An 18566-nucleotide genomic window follows, 5' to 3' on the forward strand; every position below is an offset into this window, starting at 1 on the left:
TATAAATTTTATGAAATAAGCAAATAATAAATAAAGGCACTACCGGTTTTGGGTTAACTGGCACTTATCAATTTAAACTTCACAATTCCTTCTTCACCTTCAGCTGTAGGAAAAGGTCAATTAAAGAGATGTTTACAAAAATCCCTTTCCCAGAAGCTTTGAGAATTCAAGGGGTCTTGGGGCTAGTGATCAGAACTGCTAACCCTATTAATTGTGACTAGGGCGGAAAACAGGTACTTGTAGTCACTTGCAATTTAGCTACGTTTGAAACAGATATATAAATCGCTTAACCTACAGTTCCAAACACAGGAGAATGACAATCGAGAGATGTACATAAGAAATTCAAATTAAACACTTTTGCAGGCACTAGGAGAAGCATCTTCCATGCAGTGAGCATTTGGATCTAAAGCAATGTTTATTTATTAGACTTATCGCTCAGAGCCTTGTTCCTAGCGCTCAGGAAAAATACCAATATGCTGATTATTCTACTCAAATGCCATCTGATATAAAGAGCAGCTTATGATTCTTGCAGGAGGGAGGCTATTTGGCAATTAACCCCCACCCCCTGCCAAAAAAAGGCCAAGTTTGTACGTAATGCTTTAACAAGCACCTATGTACAAGGAAGATGGCAGCATTAAGACAATAATATATAAAAGTAAAGCAGGATTAATTTAATGTCACAAGTGCTAAAGTGAAAATTCAAATAAAGCAATTTCAAAAAGTGTTTCAATACTAAAAATCAGTTTTAAGGAAAAGTGGATTTACAAGCAAGATAAAGATCATAATTTAACTTATAAACAATGTTATAATGGAAAACGTGACTTTTGTCACGTTAGACAACGTAGCCAATTCTTAAAGCCACCACTCCCAAGCAAACACTGTGAGGTAAAACTTTTATAGATTGCAATTAATAAAGTCCTGAATAAGTAAACAGGAGGCAAAAATGGATCTAGATGCGATTTAAACAACATACTTTTATTTTTAAATTAATGACTTTTTAAGATTAGGGTAACAGAGCAAAGAGCTATCGTTCTGTAAGCCACCCGCTATTAAACGTTCCTTGGTGAAACAGCAGAAGTGATAATGTAGGTCTTAGGATGTTAATTCTTACCATTGTAATGCTAACTATGAAAGAAGGAACAAACTGGCGCCTACCATTCAGTCAATCCAGCCTTTGGCTTTACAAACGAAGAACATGAATTGAAGGGGGAAAAAGTTTTTCTGCGTCATATTTGAAAGCCTGTCACATTTTTTCTTTCTTTTGCAGAGTTAATCCAAAACTAAAAGATTTAAAGCCGACATTCGCATTAAAGACAGAAGGCCTCTTTGTATATTTGGATGAAGAGGGAGAAAAAATAAAATCCCACCGAGGTATTTCCTTCCTTTCTGTACAAAAAAGCTCCCTCCTTGATCAGTAGAAGCATTTTTGTCTCAAACTTTTCACATCTCTCTGCACATAGGCAGGTCAGCTGGGGAATGGCAAACTGATCCATTTTAGACAATGGCGCTAACAGGGGCAGCCTGTTCTGAGGACGGATTCTGTTTTCTTCAGTTGGTGGTTTACAAATTTATACTAATGTATGAGAGTCGTGGTTTATGCCAAGTCTCTTCTGGTTATAACCCTTCCCTCTTGGTCTTATGAAACCAAATGGAATCTGATGCAAACTTGGCTCCCAGGGATATATAGCCAACAATTTTAAATGCAAATTACAATTAACTGTTGTTATTGGTCACACACACACAAAACAAAACAAAAGACTTGTCAGTGGTTTTAGAACTTGTGAAAACCTGATACCTCAAAGCCAAAATGTCCAAAGTCTGCTTGTTCTGAAGAGATAATAGGCTGCACGTCGTTAATCTCAAACCAATCAATTCTCAAACAAAAATAAAAGTATGGTTTTACATAGAGATTCAGAAATTAGTTAAAAGGCGAATATTACCTCCCCAGACATATCAGGGGCCATAGGAATTAGAGGCCACAAGGAAGAGTAGATTCCGAAAAATACTACCCACAGTGCAATGCTGCCCCATATTGCTATGTGACTGAACTGGAAAAGAAAGAATAAAAATCAAACAGTCAAGCCTGCAAAATAGATCAATAGGAGAAAATATGTTTCCTTTATGGTTAGAGCCAGACTAAGGTTGCATTCTATCTACCTGGGAATTAAGCCCCACTGAAATCAATGGGAATTACTTCTGGGTAGGCAGGATTACAATTCTAACCCATTCCCTCTTTTCCTTGGTTAATTGCTATCAGAATTTGCAGATTAACATGCCTATTTTGTCTATTAATATTGCCGATTTCTACACAGGTGTTCTTTGAATAAACCCAACCCAGTTAACCCCTCGTCAACCTATATAGGCCAGTACTCTGTTACATAAGGTAAAGGTAAAGGTACCCCTGCCCGTACGGGCCAGTCTTGACAGACTCTAGGGTTGTGCGCCCATCTCACTCAAGAGGCCGGGGGCCAGCGCTGTCCGGAGACACTTCCGGGTCATGTGGCCAGCATGACATCGCTGCTCTGGCGAGCCAGAGCCGCACACAGAAACGCCGTTTACCTTCCCGCTAGTAAGCGTTCCCTATTTATCTACTTGCACCCGGGAGTGCTTTCGAACTGCTAGGTTGGCAGGCGCTGGGACCGAGCAAAAGGAGCGCACCCCGTTGCGGCGATTTGAACCGCCGACCTTTCGATTGGCAAGCCCTAGGTGCTGAGGCTTTTACCCACAGCACCACCCGTGTCCCGCACTCTGTTACATAAATTACAGTAAATTCACACTTATCGCTTTATTATATATTGTAACACAAGCTATTTTAAAAATAATTTCTTACCAAAGTCCAATATGAAGTCTCTAATCCAGCTTTTAAACACACAGTTATTACTACAAACTAGAGAGAGAGAGAGAAATTAGCTACTTTTCCTTAACCAATATAACAGTGCTTCAACTCCAAGTAGGACGTTTCAAAATTTGCTTTTGGAATGGCATGCAAAAGGTGAACAGGTTAAATCTGTCTTAAGAGGTATGGATGACTCTCCATTTGGAGAGGAATGGGCTGGCCAAGATGTAGCACACTGAACCTGACAGGTTGCTGAAGGGAGGCTACCCGGGCTTCTTGTGAGAAGTTGTTTTACACCCTGCTCTGATTGCCCAGGGTGCACAAATATAAGTTTTCTGATTTTATAGTTCACTTTAATTAATTTTATGTATTGTATTGATTGGTTTTTTGTGTTAACCTTATTGTATACTGCTTAGAGACAGTGCTTATACCTTGTTAAATGGTATATAAATTGGTGAAATCAATCCATCATTCAACCATTCAACCAACCAACCAACCAACCAACCAACCAACCCACAGGCTAAAATAATAATATTAAGACTGGAATAAAGAATCACCCAGTATCAAATTTCTAGCATACTCTTCTGCCTAGGACACAAGTTACATTCACATTAGCAATACTTACGGTATATACTGTGTTTCCCAAAAGCAAATAGTCTGAAGTTTTACCACTGGCAAATACAGTATCTGTAAGATAACAACATCGGAAATATTAAAATGGGGGTTATTTATGGAAATGATTCTATAATATAAATTTCTGCTTAAATTGCCAAAGAACTGTTTTCCTTGAGTTTCTTTCCATGGACAAAACAATTTTAATTTGAGGCAGAATATGGTCAGTTTGTTGTCCCCATCAAATAAGACCTAAGTAACCACTGACCGGTCAGCTTGGCATCCATACTATGTAAGGTCCTAGATCAGATAATTAAATGGTTGGTCTATGAGCACTTAGAAAAGGATGCTGTGGGTTTCTCAAAAACAAGTCATGCCTGATGAATCTCATTTCTGTTTTTGTTTTTACTACAAGCTGAGTAAATATAAATAACCTCTACAAGTTGAATAAACTCCTAGTTCTCCAGCAACACAGTTTGGAAAAAGACCCTCTATGCAGCTTGAAAGAAGACAGATCCGAAAAGAACTTCTATTGATATGTATTAAAATAAGACTAGTGTAACATTGTTGCATTATTACATAACAATTATACCCCAAATCACATGACACTAGCAATTTAAAAAGATGTTTTAGCTCCCCAAACCGAAAAAGGGATGATATTGTATAATTTTCAACTGTTAGAAGACCACATTTAAGATCACAATACAGAATTTGCTTTAGTGTAACCCTGGATATTGCCATTTTAAATACATACAGTATTTTCAAATTCTGTATTTCATTTACTTACCATACTGGATGGCTTTTAGTGGAAACCAAAACAGAATTACTGAGTGGAAGAGGCCATTTAAACAATGAACCCAGAAAACCTAAGGGAAAACAAACATTCCTGAGAACCATTTGAGGTAAAACTGTGTGAACTCTGACCTTCTTTTTATCTTTTAGTTAGATTCAGAAAATGTGTTTTTCAAACCACTAAGAACCACTGCTAAGAACTAATATAACTGATGCATTTTCTGCCTCACAGCCCTTCATGGGTCATTTATTTATGTTTATGTTTCTCGAAAGATGTTCACTATCTTTCACTTTTAATTTTTTAGTTTTTAAAGAAATGAATGCCTTCTATAGAAAAAGCAAAGCCAAATTGTAAAACCATCTTTGTTCTACTAACTGATTATGCACTAAATTAGCATTAAGCATTAAGTGTTTGTGGTTTTATTCTATATCCTAATCAGTATAACATGAGGACAGATGATAAAACAACAATTTCAAAATATAGAGTGAAAAGAAAAAAGAGAGAAATGAATTAGTTGTTGGCACACACAGACGTTTTCTTCATTACACACTTTTTTCTATAATTGTTTCTTTTCACTATATGTGTGTTAGAAACACCTGCTAAAATGTGTCAAGTCTAGTCAAACGCAGAAACCCAGCATTTTGTACATTATATAAAAACAAAGTAAGAAGAGAGCTTTTGGTAAATTCTTTCATATAATAGATACCCATGTTTTATAATCAGATATACTTTCCCAAAACATAATCTTTATTGTGTTGAACAGAAGGGCATTAATAGTTTTAAGTTGCTCAAACAACAGAAATTGAGTTGCCTGCCTCAAAAAATGTTCCACTATGTCTCCAACTTCTTTGTTACTTTCCCCAAGTAGGTAAGGTTGTATGATCCAATTTACGCCACAATACTTTAGCACATTTGAACTTGTGTTGTTCATTAACCTTTCTCTCTCCTCCTTGCTATGCCATTGCCACAAGTTTTATTTGACAGAAGGCACAGGTGGATGCAAGAAAATTAGGCCTACTTTTCCATTTTCCTGACCAGTACTTATTGTTACATGCTAATCCTTTAACCTCCGTAGTGGCTCCACAAACTCTGACCCTTTTTAACATAACAAACCCACGCAACAAATGATTCCAGATCCTCTGCACATCAAGCCTGAATCAACCATTCTGTCTCCGCAGGTAGCTTGTAAGCGTTTATTCAGAAAACTTACTCAAAATAAACCCAGCAAAATCAAAAGCTTTCTAAAACTAACAAAGAATTAAAAGCATCACAACGGAGAGACTCGCACAACTAAAAAGAATCTTCAAATATTCTGCAAAAACACTGTTTATCATATGAATATGAGAACCTAATCCGAATTTGCTAAAAGTTTGGAACAGTTTATTTAGCTTTCACATTATTTGTTGCACTACTTGGGGCATGTTTAGTCTATATGGTTATTCTCCCATCATAAGTACTAACCAGGCTTGACTATGAGCAACTGACCATTGACCAACAACAAAATAAATGCAAAGAACAAGAACATACTCTACGAATAAAAAAACGAGTTTGCCTTTTTTGTTTTTGTTTTATGCTCCGTACTGATTGTGTAAGTCACTTTGACATACTTTGTAAAAAGCAATTTTAAAAAGCTTTAAAATATGGAAGTTTAGGCCGCCTGGATACTGTTAGCCCAAAGGTGGAAAGAGGAAGCAGTCCCGACCAAAGAAGATTGGCAAACCAAGTTAATGGACTACGCTGAAACGGCTAAATTAACTGGAAAGCACAGAAAAGAAGACGACAAGAAATTGAAAAAAGAATGGGAAATGTTTATTATGTACTTACAAAAGTACTGTAAAGAGGCTAATACATTGGCAGGATTTTAAGAACACTTGTAATTTTAGAAATAATGTAAGAAATTTGAGGTAGAATTTGGAGTAGAAATGATATGCAGTTGAAAAAGAAAATTAAGGAACCGGGGGTGGGGAGATGAGATTCAGAGAATCCCATTTTATGGATTGGATATTGCTTCTATCTATAGTTTCCTTTGTTGTTGTGTTTGTTTTTTATCTTTGTTGACAAATTAATTAAAAATATTTAAAATAAAATATGGAAGTTTAAAATTCAAACATTTAAAATCCAAAATACCATAGAATAAATGGGAATAAAACACAAAAAAGATTAAAATATGGTATCAAACGTTTTAAAGAAAAAATCCAATACCACGAATGACAAGTATGAAAACATGTGCCATTTTCATTTTAAATATGGTATTCAATACTGTCCTCCCCACTGACAGACAGAATCCATCCGGCAGCAGAAGAAAGGAATTTGAGGTCTATTTCACCCATGCTTGTAGTCAAGTTGCAGCCTTACCTGGCCTCCAGGATACTGCATAGTCTAGTGTCCATGTGGCTGCAAGCAGCCCTGGCACAAAATTCATGTATGCTACCAGGTCCAGAGTTAAGGTGTGTTTGAGGCTTGCTGGGTCTCTGCTATTTATGCAGTCGTTAAGATGGAGGGGGAAATTAGTGCAACATAGCAATTTGTGGATTGCATTTTTGTGACGTTTGATTCAATTATTTTACAGTCTGGTGGTGATGTAAAATAGTTTCATTATTAATCATATATTTAATCCTTTTTAATCATGCAGAACTGAAACAGGATATACATTCATATGATGCTATTCTAAAGATAACTAAACTATTTTCTACCTTAGAGTTGAAATCCAGGGCATTTTGAGAAGTCTTGTATAATTCGGGGTATTTTAGCATATTTTCTTTTCGACAGGATCTCTCAAATATTCCAAGAGTCAGTGGGGGCATGGCTGTAAACATCTAACATATAAACAAAACACACCATGGGATCAATTTGTTAAGAAATCAGTGTATTTTAACAGTAATTCAAATGTCAGACTAAATAGGGTACAATATCTTACCACATTGTAAAGTCCTATGCACCATCTTTCAAACAGTATTTGCCCAGAAAATCCATTGACAAATGCAAACCATATCTGAGGAAGAGATTTTTGAAGCTCATCAGTCTTATTTGGACACATTTGGTGTTAACTCTTAAAATGTGTTGTTAAATTTGAGCAAAGTTTCAATTTCAGCAATAAAATCGGGGGGAAATAACACTTTAGTATTTAATTAGACCATACAATAAAACACAATTGAGGAGTCAATTCTATATCCATTTAAACTAAATTTTTAATGTGTAACAAACCACACTCACTTTAAATGAAAAAGCACTAAAATCCTTATAAATTTAAAATATAACAATATTAATGGCTCACAAAAAGACAATTCCACTCAGAAGTATACCTTACCATTGTCCATTTTTTTCTCTTTTGAATTCAAAATATATTATATTGATTTAAAATATTTCACAGTACAAATATTGATATATGTTTAAAAAGAGCAAGTTAGTAAAATGAAATTAGCAATCAATGTGACACAGACTTAGCTGTGGTCCATGTTTTGTTTAACGTCACAATTGTATGCATTGTTATAAATTCTCAGTTTATAAGGATGTGACTGGTTTCTGTGAACAATTTGGTCTTTTAACGCACAATATTTTGAGGGGCCACAAGGGAACCTGGTTCTAATTTTATTTTTAAAATAGTACATTTCTGATCCTCATGGATGCTGAACAGACACGTAGGAATTCAAATTGCTAAAGGATTAACAAAATGTAAGGATTACTTGATTTAAATAGGCAAGGGCCTATTAAAGTTTTCCATGTACGGCGGTACCTCAGAAGTCGAACAGAATCAGTTCCAGAAGTCCGTTCGACTTCCAAAACGTTCAGAAGCCAAGGCGCGGCTTCCGATTGGAAGCCCCGTCGGACGTTCGGGTTCCAAAGAACGTTTGCAAACCGAACACTCACTTCTGGGTTTGCGGCGTTTGGGAGCCAAAACGTTCGACTCGCAAGGCATTCGGGATCCAAGGTACGACTGTGGACGACACCTTGCTCAGAGTAGTGGGATGGAAGGAGACAAACAAGGTCTCAGTGAGACGGTGTGGTTTGGTTCTAACTATGCTCTTTTTAAAGGCTCTGCACATGTCAACTGAGTGCCAGGCCTTTTCCATGAGGTAGGTCAGGCATAGTCAAACTCGGGCCTCCAGATGTTTTGGGACTACACCTCCCATCATCCCCAGCTAAAAGGACTAGTGTTCAGGGATGATGGGAGTTGTAGTCCCAAAACACCTGGAGGCCTGAGTTTGCCTATGCACCACAATTCCCATATTGATCCCACATTTGTGAAAAATGCGTCCTGCTGGAGATGAAAATTAACTGATTTCCTGCTGAAGTAGATCATCATCTTTAGAAGATGAAGCACAGCGTATATATATTTATTTTTATTCATTTTAATTATGTTATTATGATGTGCCTTAGACACAATAAACCATAAAACAAATATGTAAAAATGTGTGCTGCTTTCATATTGGCAACCAGTAATTAGTATTTCTATTTTGAACTGGGTTTTACATATCAAAATAGAATATATATATATATATATATATATATATATATATATGGGTTGCCAATCTTCATGGACCAGTCAGTACATGTAGAATTTTGAGAAAGAGCCGTGGGCAGCAGTCATAAAATGGCTGCCATGGGGTGTGGCATAACATAAGATGGCTGCTATGGGGGCATGTAGGAGAGGCTAAGTCAGTGCAAACAGGAGCAGAGCAGGAAGAGCAAGCAGCCTCATGCACTGTGGATTTTTGAGCAGATTTACTGAGACTATTCACAGTTGGCTAGGTATGGCAAGAGGAAGTACTTGTGAGCGAATAGGAGCCTGCAAACACAGTGCTGGCAACCCCTGTAAAATGCACAAAAAATACACACAGAATAATTCTACACTTTGTAGATGGTTTTTTTAAAAGTTCAAACATTGCTCCAATTTGAAAAGAAATATTCTGGCATAGGATGCCATAATTACCTCAATAATATAAAGGACAATATTCTTGTAGAAGCAGTATAGGATGCATTTAGCAATTCTGCTGTAATTCCAGGCACCATGGACCAATAGTAAGTTCTTCAAGTACTTGAACTATAAATGATAATGGAAATAAGTTTAGGTATATGTACACAGCATCTATCACTTGAAACAACTGTCTTTTAAAAGTTCATTTATCAAGGGATTTACCTGAGCTATTGAATAATCTGAAGAATTAGCTGCTTGTAACCCTTCATTGCCACTAATGCCAACACCAACATGTGCTGTTTGTATCATGCTAACATCATTTGCTCCATCGCCAATTGCCAGTGTTACCACTTTTACCTGCTTTTTGACCATTTCTACAACTTCAGATTTCTGAAGAGGTGAAACTCTATAAAAGAAATGTTTTGAGAAATTCCATTTTACCATTTTATTTTTCTAAATGTAAGGCAGCAAAGAAAATCACAATTGCTAATGCATGCTTTTTATGTAACTTCTATGATTTCACATTACACTGGAAGCCATTGTTTTTTCATGTAGTGTTTTTTTTTTTTTTTAAAAAAAGATTCACAAACTGAAAAAGAAATGGAGGAAACTGATTGGAAAACTGAGAAGCCAAAAGAAACCAAAATCAGTAAATTATGGTAGCCTGGCACCAGCATGAACTGAGGCCAATCTCCAAATTAGTTGGCAGGCTTTAGGAAATTTAGGAAATATGGTATTGCTAAGAAATTATGACTGTCGATCATATCACATGCAATACAAAAGAACAAATGTTTCATACAGTGGTACCTCGCAAGACGAATGCCTCGGAAGACGAAAAACTCGCAGGATGAAAGAGTTTTTCGTTTTCTGAGTTGCTTCGCAAGACGGATTTCCCTATGGGCTTGCTTCGCAAGATGAAACGTCTTGCGCCTTTTTTTAAAAACCGCCAATGCATTCCTATGGGAAACTGTCAATACACAGCGGTGCTTTGCAAGACAAAAAAATTCACAAGACGAAAAAACTCGCAGAACGAATTAATTTCGTCTTGCGAGGCACCACTGTATAACTATATTTTTAAGTGTAGGGTTGCCATATTTTGAAGAGCAAAATGGCCATTAAAAGCAAATAAATGCAGATTGTCCCAAATTTTACCCCCCAAAAGAGGTCATGTCCTGGGGAAAAAGGACACATGGCACTGTAGCAGACTGTTAAAATTATGCCCTTCCCCCCCATATTGTACTTTAAAAAAAAAATCCCACTCCAAAAACTACTTAATATCCTAAATTATTCTAAAAATAGATAACACTTTTTGAGGAGCTATACCTCTCAAAATTGTATGAATGCTTTGTTTTCAAGAAGACAAAGTTTTACCTGCAACAAATAACAGCTTTACACGACAGAGCCAAATCGAGGAAATATTGCCTTACACCAAATGTCAATGCATACTTCAGTGTTTTGCCATCAATAATAAGAGCAAAATCATTTTCTTTCCTCAAAGCATCACCAAGAGTGCTGCAATGATTGCTTAACGTCTCTCTTGTTGCCTATAAAAAAAATCACCACCAAAAATATGAATCACTTCAATTCTGTTGAACAGTTTTATACTTTTGATATACATTTATCAGTTAACTATGAAACTATTATATTCTGCCTTGATGTAACTAATACATCAGTAGCTTTTAAAACAACAAAGATGAATAAGGACCACATCAGTATTGCCACAAAATAGCCAGGGAAAATAAAAATCCCACTGTAAAAGCCAGGAGACCCTCTTGGGATGATATTTAGTGGATGACTTTTTTTACCATACACAGGTATACTGCTATCAAGTTCAGTGGGATTACATTGATGTAACCTGTTGCCTTTTATTACAGATTCATTAGCTAGGAGTATTATTACCAGTGCCTACTGACCCATAAAGCCTCGTGACCACTGACCTACAGAAATGTAAATTCCATGATTTATAACATTTGTAGTTCTTTCATTTCCCCCCATCAGATGAATGGCATTTACTATTTTAGCCATGAACCGTATGGGTGCAAGCTATCTTAAAATCAGATTCTCAATGTTCATTTGTGTTCTCCGTTTTCAGGAACTGATCAAATTATGCCATTTCAGTATAATGGGACCCACAGCAAGGAATTCAATTTTTAAGCACATCCTACTACTAAGAAGGGACTTGGGTGGCGCTGTGGGTTAAACCACAGAGCCTAGGACTTGCCAATCAGAAGGTCGGTGGTTCAAATCCCCGTGACGGGGTGAGCTCCCGTTGCTCGGTCCCTGCTCCTGACAACCTAGCAGTTCAAAAGCACGTCAAAGTGCAAGTAGATAAATAGGTACCACTCCGGTGGGAAGGTAAACAGCGTTTCCGTGCGCTGCTCTGGTTCGCCAGAAGCGGCTTAGTCATGCTGGCCACATGACCCGGAAGCTGTACGCCGGCTCCCTCGGCCAATAAAGCGAGATGAGCGCCGCAACCCCCGAGTCGGCCACGACTGGACCTAACGGTCAGGGGTCCCTTTACCTTTACCTTACTACTATGAAGAATAATGTTATGGAAATCCACAGAATTTCCAAGTATTAACTATGCCTAGCCTTTCTTCTTCTTTTTTGCATTTTCACATTATTGCAATTCAAAAGTTTGTCACTTAAAACATCTTCAACATCCATGTAAATTAGGCTATTATTTTTATCCCTATATTGCAGATGGGGATTGAGGAGCTGAAGCTAATAGAGTAATAGCTTGCCTAAGGCCACCTATAAAGTTTATTACGGAGGTGAGATTTGAATGGATGCATAGCTCTTACTCTTAGCCAATATACTGTATCAGTACTTCAATTTGTATCACTTATCACTTGCTATTTTTACATATTGTCCCTGTCTTACTGTTCTTTTTGGATGTCATTTAAGTTCAGTAACTCAGTACCACCCTCTGGTGGCATACAAAGAGTCAGCTACATTGAATCTCAAATTAGGAAGCATCTGAAGTGAGGAGAGCTGAGTCAGGGACTGGCTCAACTTTACAAGGATGCATCGCTGTCACCGACCCATATTTCTCTCTCTGATGAAAGCTAGTAAAATAAACACGTGACACACCTTCATTGTGTTCAGTCTTATCCTGCCCCTTCCAAGCAGAAGAACAAGAACTGGAGCAGCAGCAAGAAAAAGCTGAATTCTTTTATTAGATGCTACCAGGGGATGTGTCAGCCACATACATGCTTTCCTGCATGTTGTATATTTTTAGTAATTTATATATATATAAATTTTTATTAGTTTTTTTAACGTATCATTTCCAACAGTAATTAAACATACTTTTACATCTTATTCAATTTTTTTTTTACTTCCATCAGACCTGTCTGAAATTTTTTTAGTAATTTGATCCAAACACATACTGACGGTTTAAAGTTTTTCCAGAGACCCATGCATTATAAATGGTAGCACATAGGCATTAGCACGCTTTTCTCAATTATACCTACATCGAGAGAGCCTTCGTTTATGACAAGTAGCCCCATGTTCTTTCTCAAGAGTTTACATGAGTGCCCTGTTAGAAAGAAATACAATATTTTATTAAGAGCAATTAGTGTTGGTGTTTGACTTTTATGCCTGGATTTATGGGATTATCTGCCCTCTGCCCTATCCCTGCCAGCAGGGCCAGCCACCTGCAACATTGGATCTTCAATTATATTCATGTGTGCATCCTTGATAAGAATATGGGGAGTTCCCACTGCAGGGGAAGGGGGGAAGCATCTGTTTGTGAGGCTCTGGGTGAGGGAGACAGTACAGTCCAATCTCTTGCCCTCTTTCTGTCATGCTGTAATGTGGTGAGCCAGCAGGGGCGGCCATAAGGAGAACAGCTAGATGCTGTGCATCAGACCAAAAAAGGCACAAAACTGACAGAGCCATGCTCCTCTCTGAGCCAGAATCAGAGAAAGCACCTCTCCAATCCCTGTCACAAATGTGATCCCGTATTCCAGAGAGTGCGGGAATTGTGAAAAACGTGTCTCTTCATACAGACTTGCCCTGTATTGCAAGTATCGCAGCGTAAGGTGAGCATACCTCTGGTCTGATCACAGTTCTGGCCCCAAAGGGCACAGGGCAAACCCTGACTGACCAAACCTACCCCATAAAGCGACCAACAACCTGATCTCCCAAACCCACAGACACAAAAAGGGAGAGGGAAACAGTGACAAAAGAAATCAAACAAACAGATACACCAGATGGAGTGGGCAAGCAAGGAGAGAGAAACAGGTGAAGGAAGGGATCTGAAAACTCACAAATGTGCATACCCACCCAATATAACAACCAACAACAACAACAACAAGAGGAGAGGACAGATATGAAACTCATGAAAAGGGCAGAGGAAAACACAGGGCACCTGAGGACCTGAAAGGACCCCAACTACCATATTTTTCGCTCTATAAGACGCACCAGACCATAAGAAGCACCTAGTTTTTGGAAGAGGAAAACAAGAAAACAAATATTCTGAATCCCAGAAGCCAGGACAGCAAGCTCTCCTGGCTTATGGGACAGCCACACGCAGCCTCTCCCGGGCTGGGGAGGCTGCGCGCGGCTAAGCAAGAGCTTGTCGGGGCTGGAGAGGGAAGCCCCGGCTGCTCTGTTGGCACCTGGGGTTTCCCCCGCCAGCCCCAAAGAGCAGCTCAGGAGTGTGCCGCACTCCAGCAATTTAGCTCCAGGGACCACACATTCGCTCCATAAGATGCACAGACATTTCCCCTTAGTTTTTAAGAGGGAAAAAGTGCATCTTATGGAGCGAAAAATACGGTATCTTCGACCATGGGGAGGGTCACACTGGGGGGCAGAGCAACTCCTTCTCCTGGGAAGGAGGAGAAAGGCATTCTGAACCTGGACCCTGTGAAGGAATGTCCGCCGCTACCAACGGGCAAAAGATGGTTTGATACTTGTAGTCAGGCTCTCTGGATCATGCCTCCCCCAGGCAGGGGAGAGAGGGAGGGGCAGTGTGAATAGTGTCTTGCTTGCTCCTCTTAATGGTGAACTGGCAAGAGAAAAAGCCACTTTGGGGTTTAGCTTGTGCCTTAGCAATGAGTCTACCTCGGGGGGGGGGTGTAAGGGGGAAAGGAGAGGCAGCACAGTGAATGACATTATTTCTTCTTTCTCAAGGCAGAAATAACCTGTTGCCTTCTATCTAGCTTGGCAAGGGCACTCTGTCTCTCATCTTTGCGTCCTAGCCTGTAGCTAAGAGGAAGCGCTTTCTCATAAGTGACAACTGCATCTCAGGGCACCTTTAGGGTAAATGCAGGTCTAGGTCAGAAAGAGCAGCATTCACTTGTTTCCAGTACACAAATGCATATTTCTTTCCATTATTATTATTTTACTATTATTAAAAACTTAAAAGAACAATGTAGCATGAAGACTGAAGTCTTACACATTACCAATGTTAATAGCAGTCTCTTGCTTATCTCCAGTAAGGATCCAAATTTTAATATCTGCTTTCATTAGCGTTTCTATTGTTTCAGGCACTTGGTCTTGTAGCTTATCTTCTATGGCTGTAGCTCCAAGTAGCTGAAGATTCTTTGAAAAGAGCATATCAGAGAGGTTTTTAAACAACCACCACCACCACAAATACAGTTTTGAATGTAAAAAATAAATAAATACAGAATCAGGGACTCTGGGCAAATAAGCATAATCTAAAGAAGCATTTACTTTGAAATATTTCAGTGACACTTATTTTCAATGTTTGCTTAGAATTGGGCTGAATGCCTTAATGTATAATTTGCAACGCTTTGCTCTTCATGCCTATTTTGATTTGTTCTTACAGTCATTCTTTCTGGGAACAGCAACAGCAGCAGGAGGAAATCATCTGGATCTTTCTGGCTTCCTTAACATTTTTTTAGAAGTGATCATTCATTTTGAGACAGTTCATTCTCTTTCCTGCTACTCTGGAAGATCCATGGGGCATTAGGCAATTTATCAGTAGTGGTATTTTTGAGGACATGGGCAAGACATTTGGGAAGGGATGGCCTTAGTGGGAAAAACTTCAGCTCTCTTTCAAGGCTTCCTTGTATATAAATGACTAGGCCAAAGTACATAGGCCCAGTAGCCCAAGGCATAAAAAGCTTTATTTGATGAAGCTTAACAAATTAAATTAAAAAGGCTTTGTTTCACATCAGTGTATTGGCCATATTTTGGGTTTTCCAAAAAAGACTTATGGCACCATTCAAACCACTTCCCCTCCCCATCCCACATCTTTAGTAGAAGGTGGAGAGGCAGGATCTGCTCAAGGCTAGCACAGTATGTCCAAATCAGGTCTGATTCGCAGGATCCAGCCTGGCTCAGTTCTGCTGCCTTGCCACTCATGGAACATCCTATTTGGGGGCTTTATGCTGGCTACCGATGATGGGCAACCCACTGATCGAACTGCTGGTTATTTGTTCCCCAGCCTCAACCAAGAGAGCTAGACTGAGGGATGGCTCCACATAATTCACCGCCTTTCAGCTCAGTATAAAGGGGCACTGGGCTTCTTTTAACATTGTTTGAGCAAACTGAGATGCAATAAAATTCTAAACATGATCAGCATTAGCTTCAAAAGGTGCAAGATATGCCAGATACAAGTAACATATTCAGGCAACACACAACACCTACTTTTTCAATTAGTTCATAACTCTCTTCAAGTTTCAGCGCTCTGTTTTGTACAGCAGTTGCAGCTCTTTGATAGATGTTTAGCCACTCTCGGTAGTCGTTTTCTGAAATCTCAGCAACAGCAAAACAAAGTGTTCTCAAGCCTAAGGAAATAAAATGGTCATACAAGGTTCGATAATTATTCATTTCTTTATCATTTTACAATATTGGTTTCATATGGTACCTCACATCAAAAATATCCTTTATCATCTGAGTTTGTAGTATAGAATCTGGAAACAAAAAAATGCTTCCTGAATATATAAAATAGCCACAGAACCATTTTTATCTTACACTGATATTCAGACAGAAGTAACATCTAAACCTCATATGATGCACCCCCTGCTTCTTCTAAAAAACAGCACATCATAACTCCAGATTCTTCCAGTATATAGTAGCTTCACGTTAGTGTTTCAATCCAAATGTTCACAGGTATTCAGGTACATTAGAAACAATGGGGACTACCATAACTTTCAAACCACCCCACCCCTCCTCCTATACAGTATTACAACTCAAGTCAAGGAAAGGTGTTCAGAACACCAAAGCACAAACTATTCTTCTTAAAACAAAAAAAATATATTTAGGAAAGCAGAATAAAGACATACAAGTAAATCATACAAAATAAACACAAAAGTATTGTGCTAATTTGATTAATACACCAACATATGGAAATGAGAAATGATATTGCGTCTGGATAATTAGTTATAATGAATCCAAAAGAATGTGACCACTCCATTACAAAGATAGTATTCCTCTCAGAGGACAGCCAGCTTGTATGTGAGCATCTGACAACATAATTGCAAACATTTGCCACCAATCTGCTACTCTTCCATGAAAAATCACCACCTCCTTTATAAGAGAAGTGCACCTGGTTTGGGGTATAGGTAATTGCTAAATGTATCAGATGTTTTTGAACCAATCAAAATCTTAAATTTCAAGATGAACTAAAATTTTGTATTTGTTCGCACAAGCTCTTTTTCCTTTGATAACTGTTGCATCGTATTGCTACTTACATGTGTGAAGGGACCAACGGGAGCATAATACCCACAGACACACCTTTCACATTCCCTCACATTCCCTCAAACACTATGCTTCTCAATGAGATCATTTCACACATTCATCTACCAAACTAATGTAATCAAAAGCAGAGAAATTAACAGAAGAGGAATCAATCTATGTACATGCGTAAAGGCATCTCTCAGTCCCGATGAAAAAGGAAGAACCACTACATTACATTGCATGAACTTCAATGAAGAAAGTGAGGGCTCTTTTACAATAACCACCAATTGTTACAAAATCATAGTATTGTTATTACATTAATGGTTTTATACATAACCAACTATTATGCAAATAAGAATACCTTCTGTAGCAAACAGCTCTAAATGTTTCAGGGTAATTTCCTTGTATCTTGAATTTTCAGCCAGGCGATCATAAATTACTGTGTCCTATAATGGAACAAAACAAACTGAAGCAAGATTTCTTTTACAAAGCAATGGGGAAAAAATTAAAAGAGGAAATGCATTTCTGTAATAACTACAGTCCAATTGTAAATCATCATACTGTTTTTAATTTATTTATGCAGAATATTCGTATAACGCTTTTCAGAAAAAAGTCACACACAAATGTTTTTTAAGGTTATGACTGAAAAGCGGATTTTTGATTCCTGTTACTCAACAAATTCTGTAGCAGTTGTATTTGCACCAGTGCAATACACACAATATACAGCCAATATTCACAGCCTTTACTGTAGTATGTGGGTCAGTTGCACATTTGATATGTAACTGATCATAGAATCATAGAATCATAGAGTTGGAAGAGACCACAAGGGTCATCGAGTCCAACTCCCTGCCAAGCAGGAAACACCATCAGAGCACTCCTGACATATGGTTGTCAAGCCTCTGCTTAAAGACCTCCAAAGAAGGAGACTCCACCACACTCCTTGGCAGCAAATTCCACTGTCGAACAGCTCTTACTGTCAGGAAGTTCTTCCTAATGTTTAGGTGGAATCTTCTTTCTTGTAGTTTGTATCCATTGCTCCGTGTCCGCTTCTCTGGAGCAGCAGAAAACAACCTTTCTCCCTCCTCTATGTGACATCCTTTTATATATTTGAACATGGCTATCATATCACCCCTTAACCTCCTCTTCTCCAGGCTAAACATGCCCAGCTCCCTTAGCCGATCCTCATAAGGCATTGTTTCCAGGCCTTTGACCATTTTGGTTGCCCTCCTCTGTACACGTTCTAGTTTGTCAGTGTCCTTCTTGAACTGTGGTGCCCAGAACTGGACACAGTACTCCAGGTGAGGTCTGACCAGAGCAGAATACAGTGGCACTATAACTTCCCTTGATCTAGATGCTATACTCCTATTGATGCAGCCCAGAATTGATTTATGGGAGCTGTACTGCAAATGTTTGGTGCTTATGTCACTGCGGGATTGTCCCAGGCTATATACTTCCTTATTAAATAGGTACAGTCTACAGGACTCTTTAACCCACAGTAGTGCCTCTAATTGACATATACCCTAAACATGCCATTTAGCTGCCATTTGCCTTCCCTTTATCACCCTTTCTTCTCATATATTTGATGATTTATCCAACTGGTCTGATATTTCATCAGTACACAATAATGAATTTCTTTTTAAAGTGGTGGTTGACAGACAAGCAAATCCTAGCCGTAATTTGGTGCAGGATAGGCAAAAGAACCAAACCAAACCAAACTAAAAAGCTTAAGATGCCAGACAAGGGAAAGGACCAGACCATGC

General features: G+C 38.5%; 1 protein-coding gene across 8 annotated transcripts in view; it reads right to left on the minus strand.

Moving 5' to 3' along the window:
- ATP8A1 (ATPase phospholipid transporting 8A1) overlaps window positions 1-18566 on the minus strand; it is a 74105-nt gene that overhangs the window by 7947 nt on the left and 47592 nt on the right. For all 8 annotated transcript variants that reach the window (XM_083458052.1, XM_083458050.1, XM_083458053.1 and 5 more), the window contains 13 exons: window positions 17168-17252; window positions 15775-15914; window positions 14565-14703; window positions 12630-12694; window positions 10528-10700; window positions 9379-9562; window positions 9172-9282; window positions 7159-7233; window positions 6935-7057; window positions 4236-4314; window positions 3462-3523; window positions 2831-2887; window positions 1941-2048 (listed from right to left, as the gene is read on the minus strand). In XM_083458052.1, the coding sequence (XP_083314178.1) occupies window positions 1941-2048; window positions 2831-2887; window positions 3462-3523; window positions 4236-4314; window positions 6935-7057; window positions 7159-7233; window positions 9172-9282; window positions 9379-9562; window positions 10528-10700; window positions 12630-12694; window positions 14565-14703; window positions 15775-15914; window positions 17168-17252 (1401 nt within the window). The remainder of the gene's footprint in view (window positions 1-1940; window positions 2049-2830; window positions 2888-3461; window positions 3524-4235; window positions 4315-6934; window positions 7058-7158; window positions 7234-9171; window positions 9283-9378; window positions 9563-10527; window positions 10701-12629; window positions 12695-14564; window positions 14704-15774; window positions 15915-17167; window positions 17253-18566) is intronic.

The sequence above is a fragment of the Podarcis tiliguerta genome (assembly GCF_965153285.1).
Source record: "Podarcis tiliguerta genome assembly, chromosome: 9".
In the NCBI taxonomy this organism is placed as follows: Eukaryota; Metazoa; Chordata; class Lepidosauria; order Squamata; family Lacertidae; genus Podarcis; species Podarcis tiliguerta.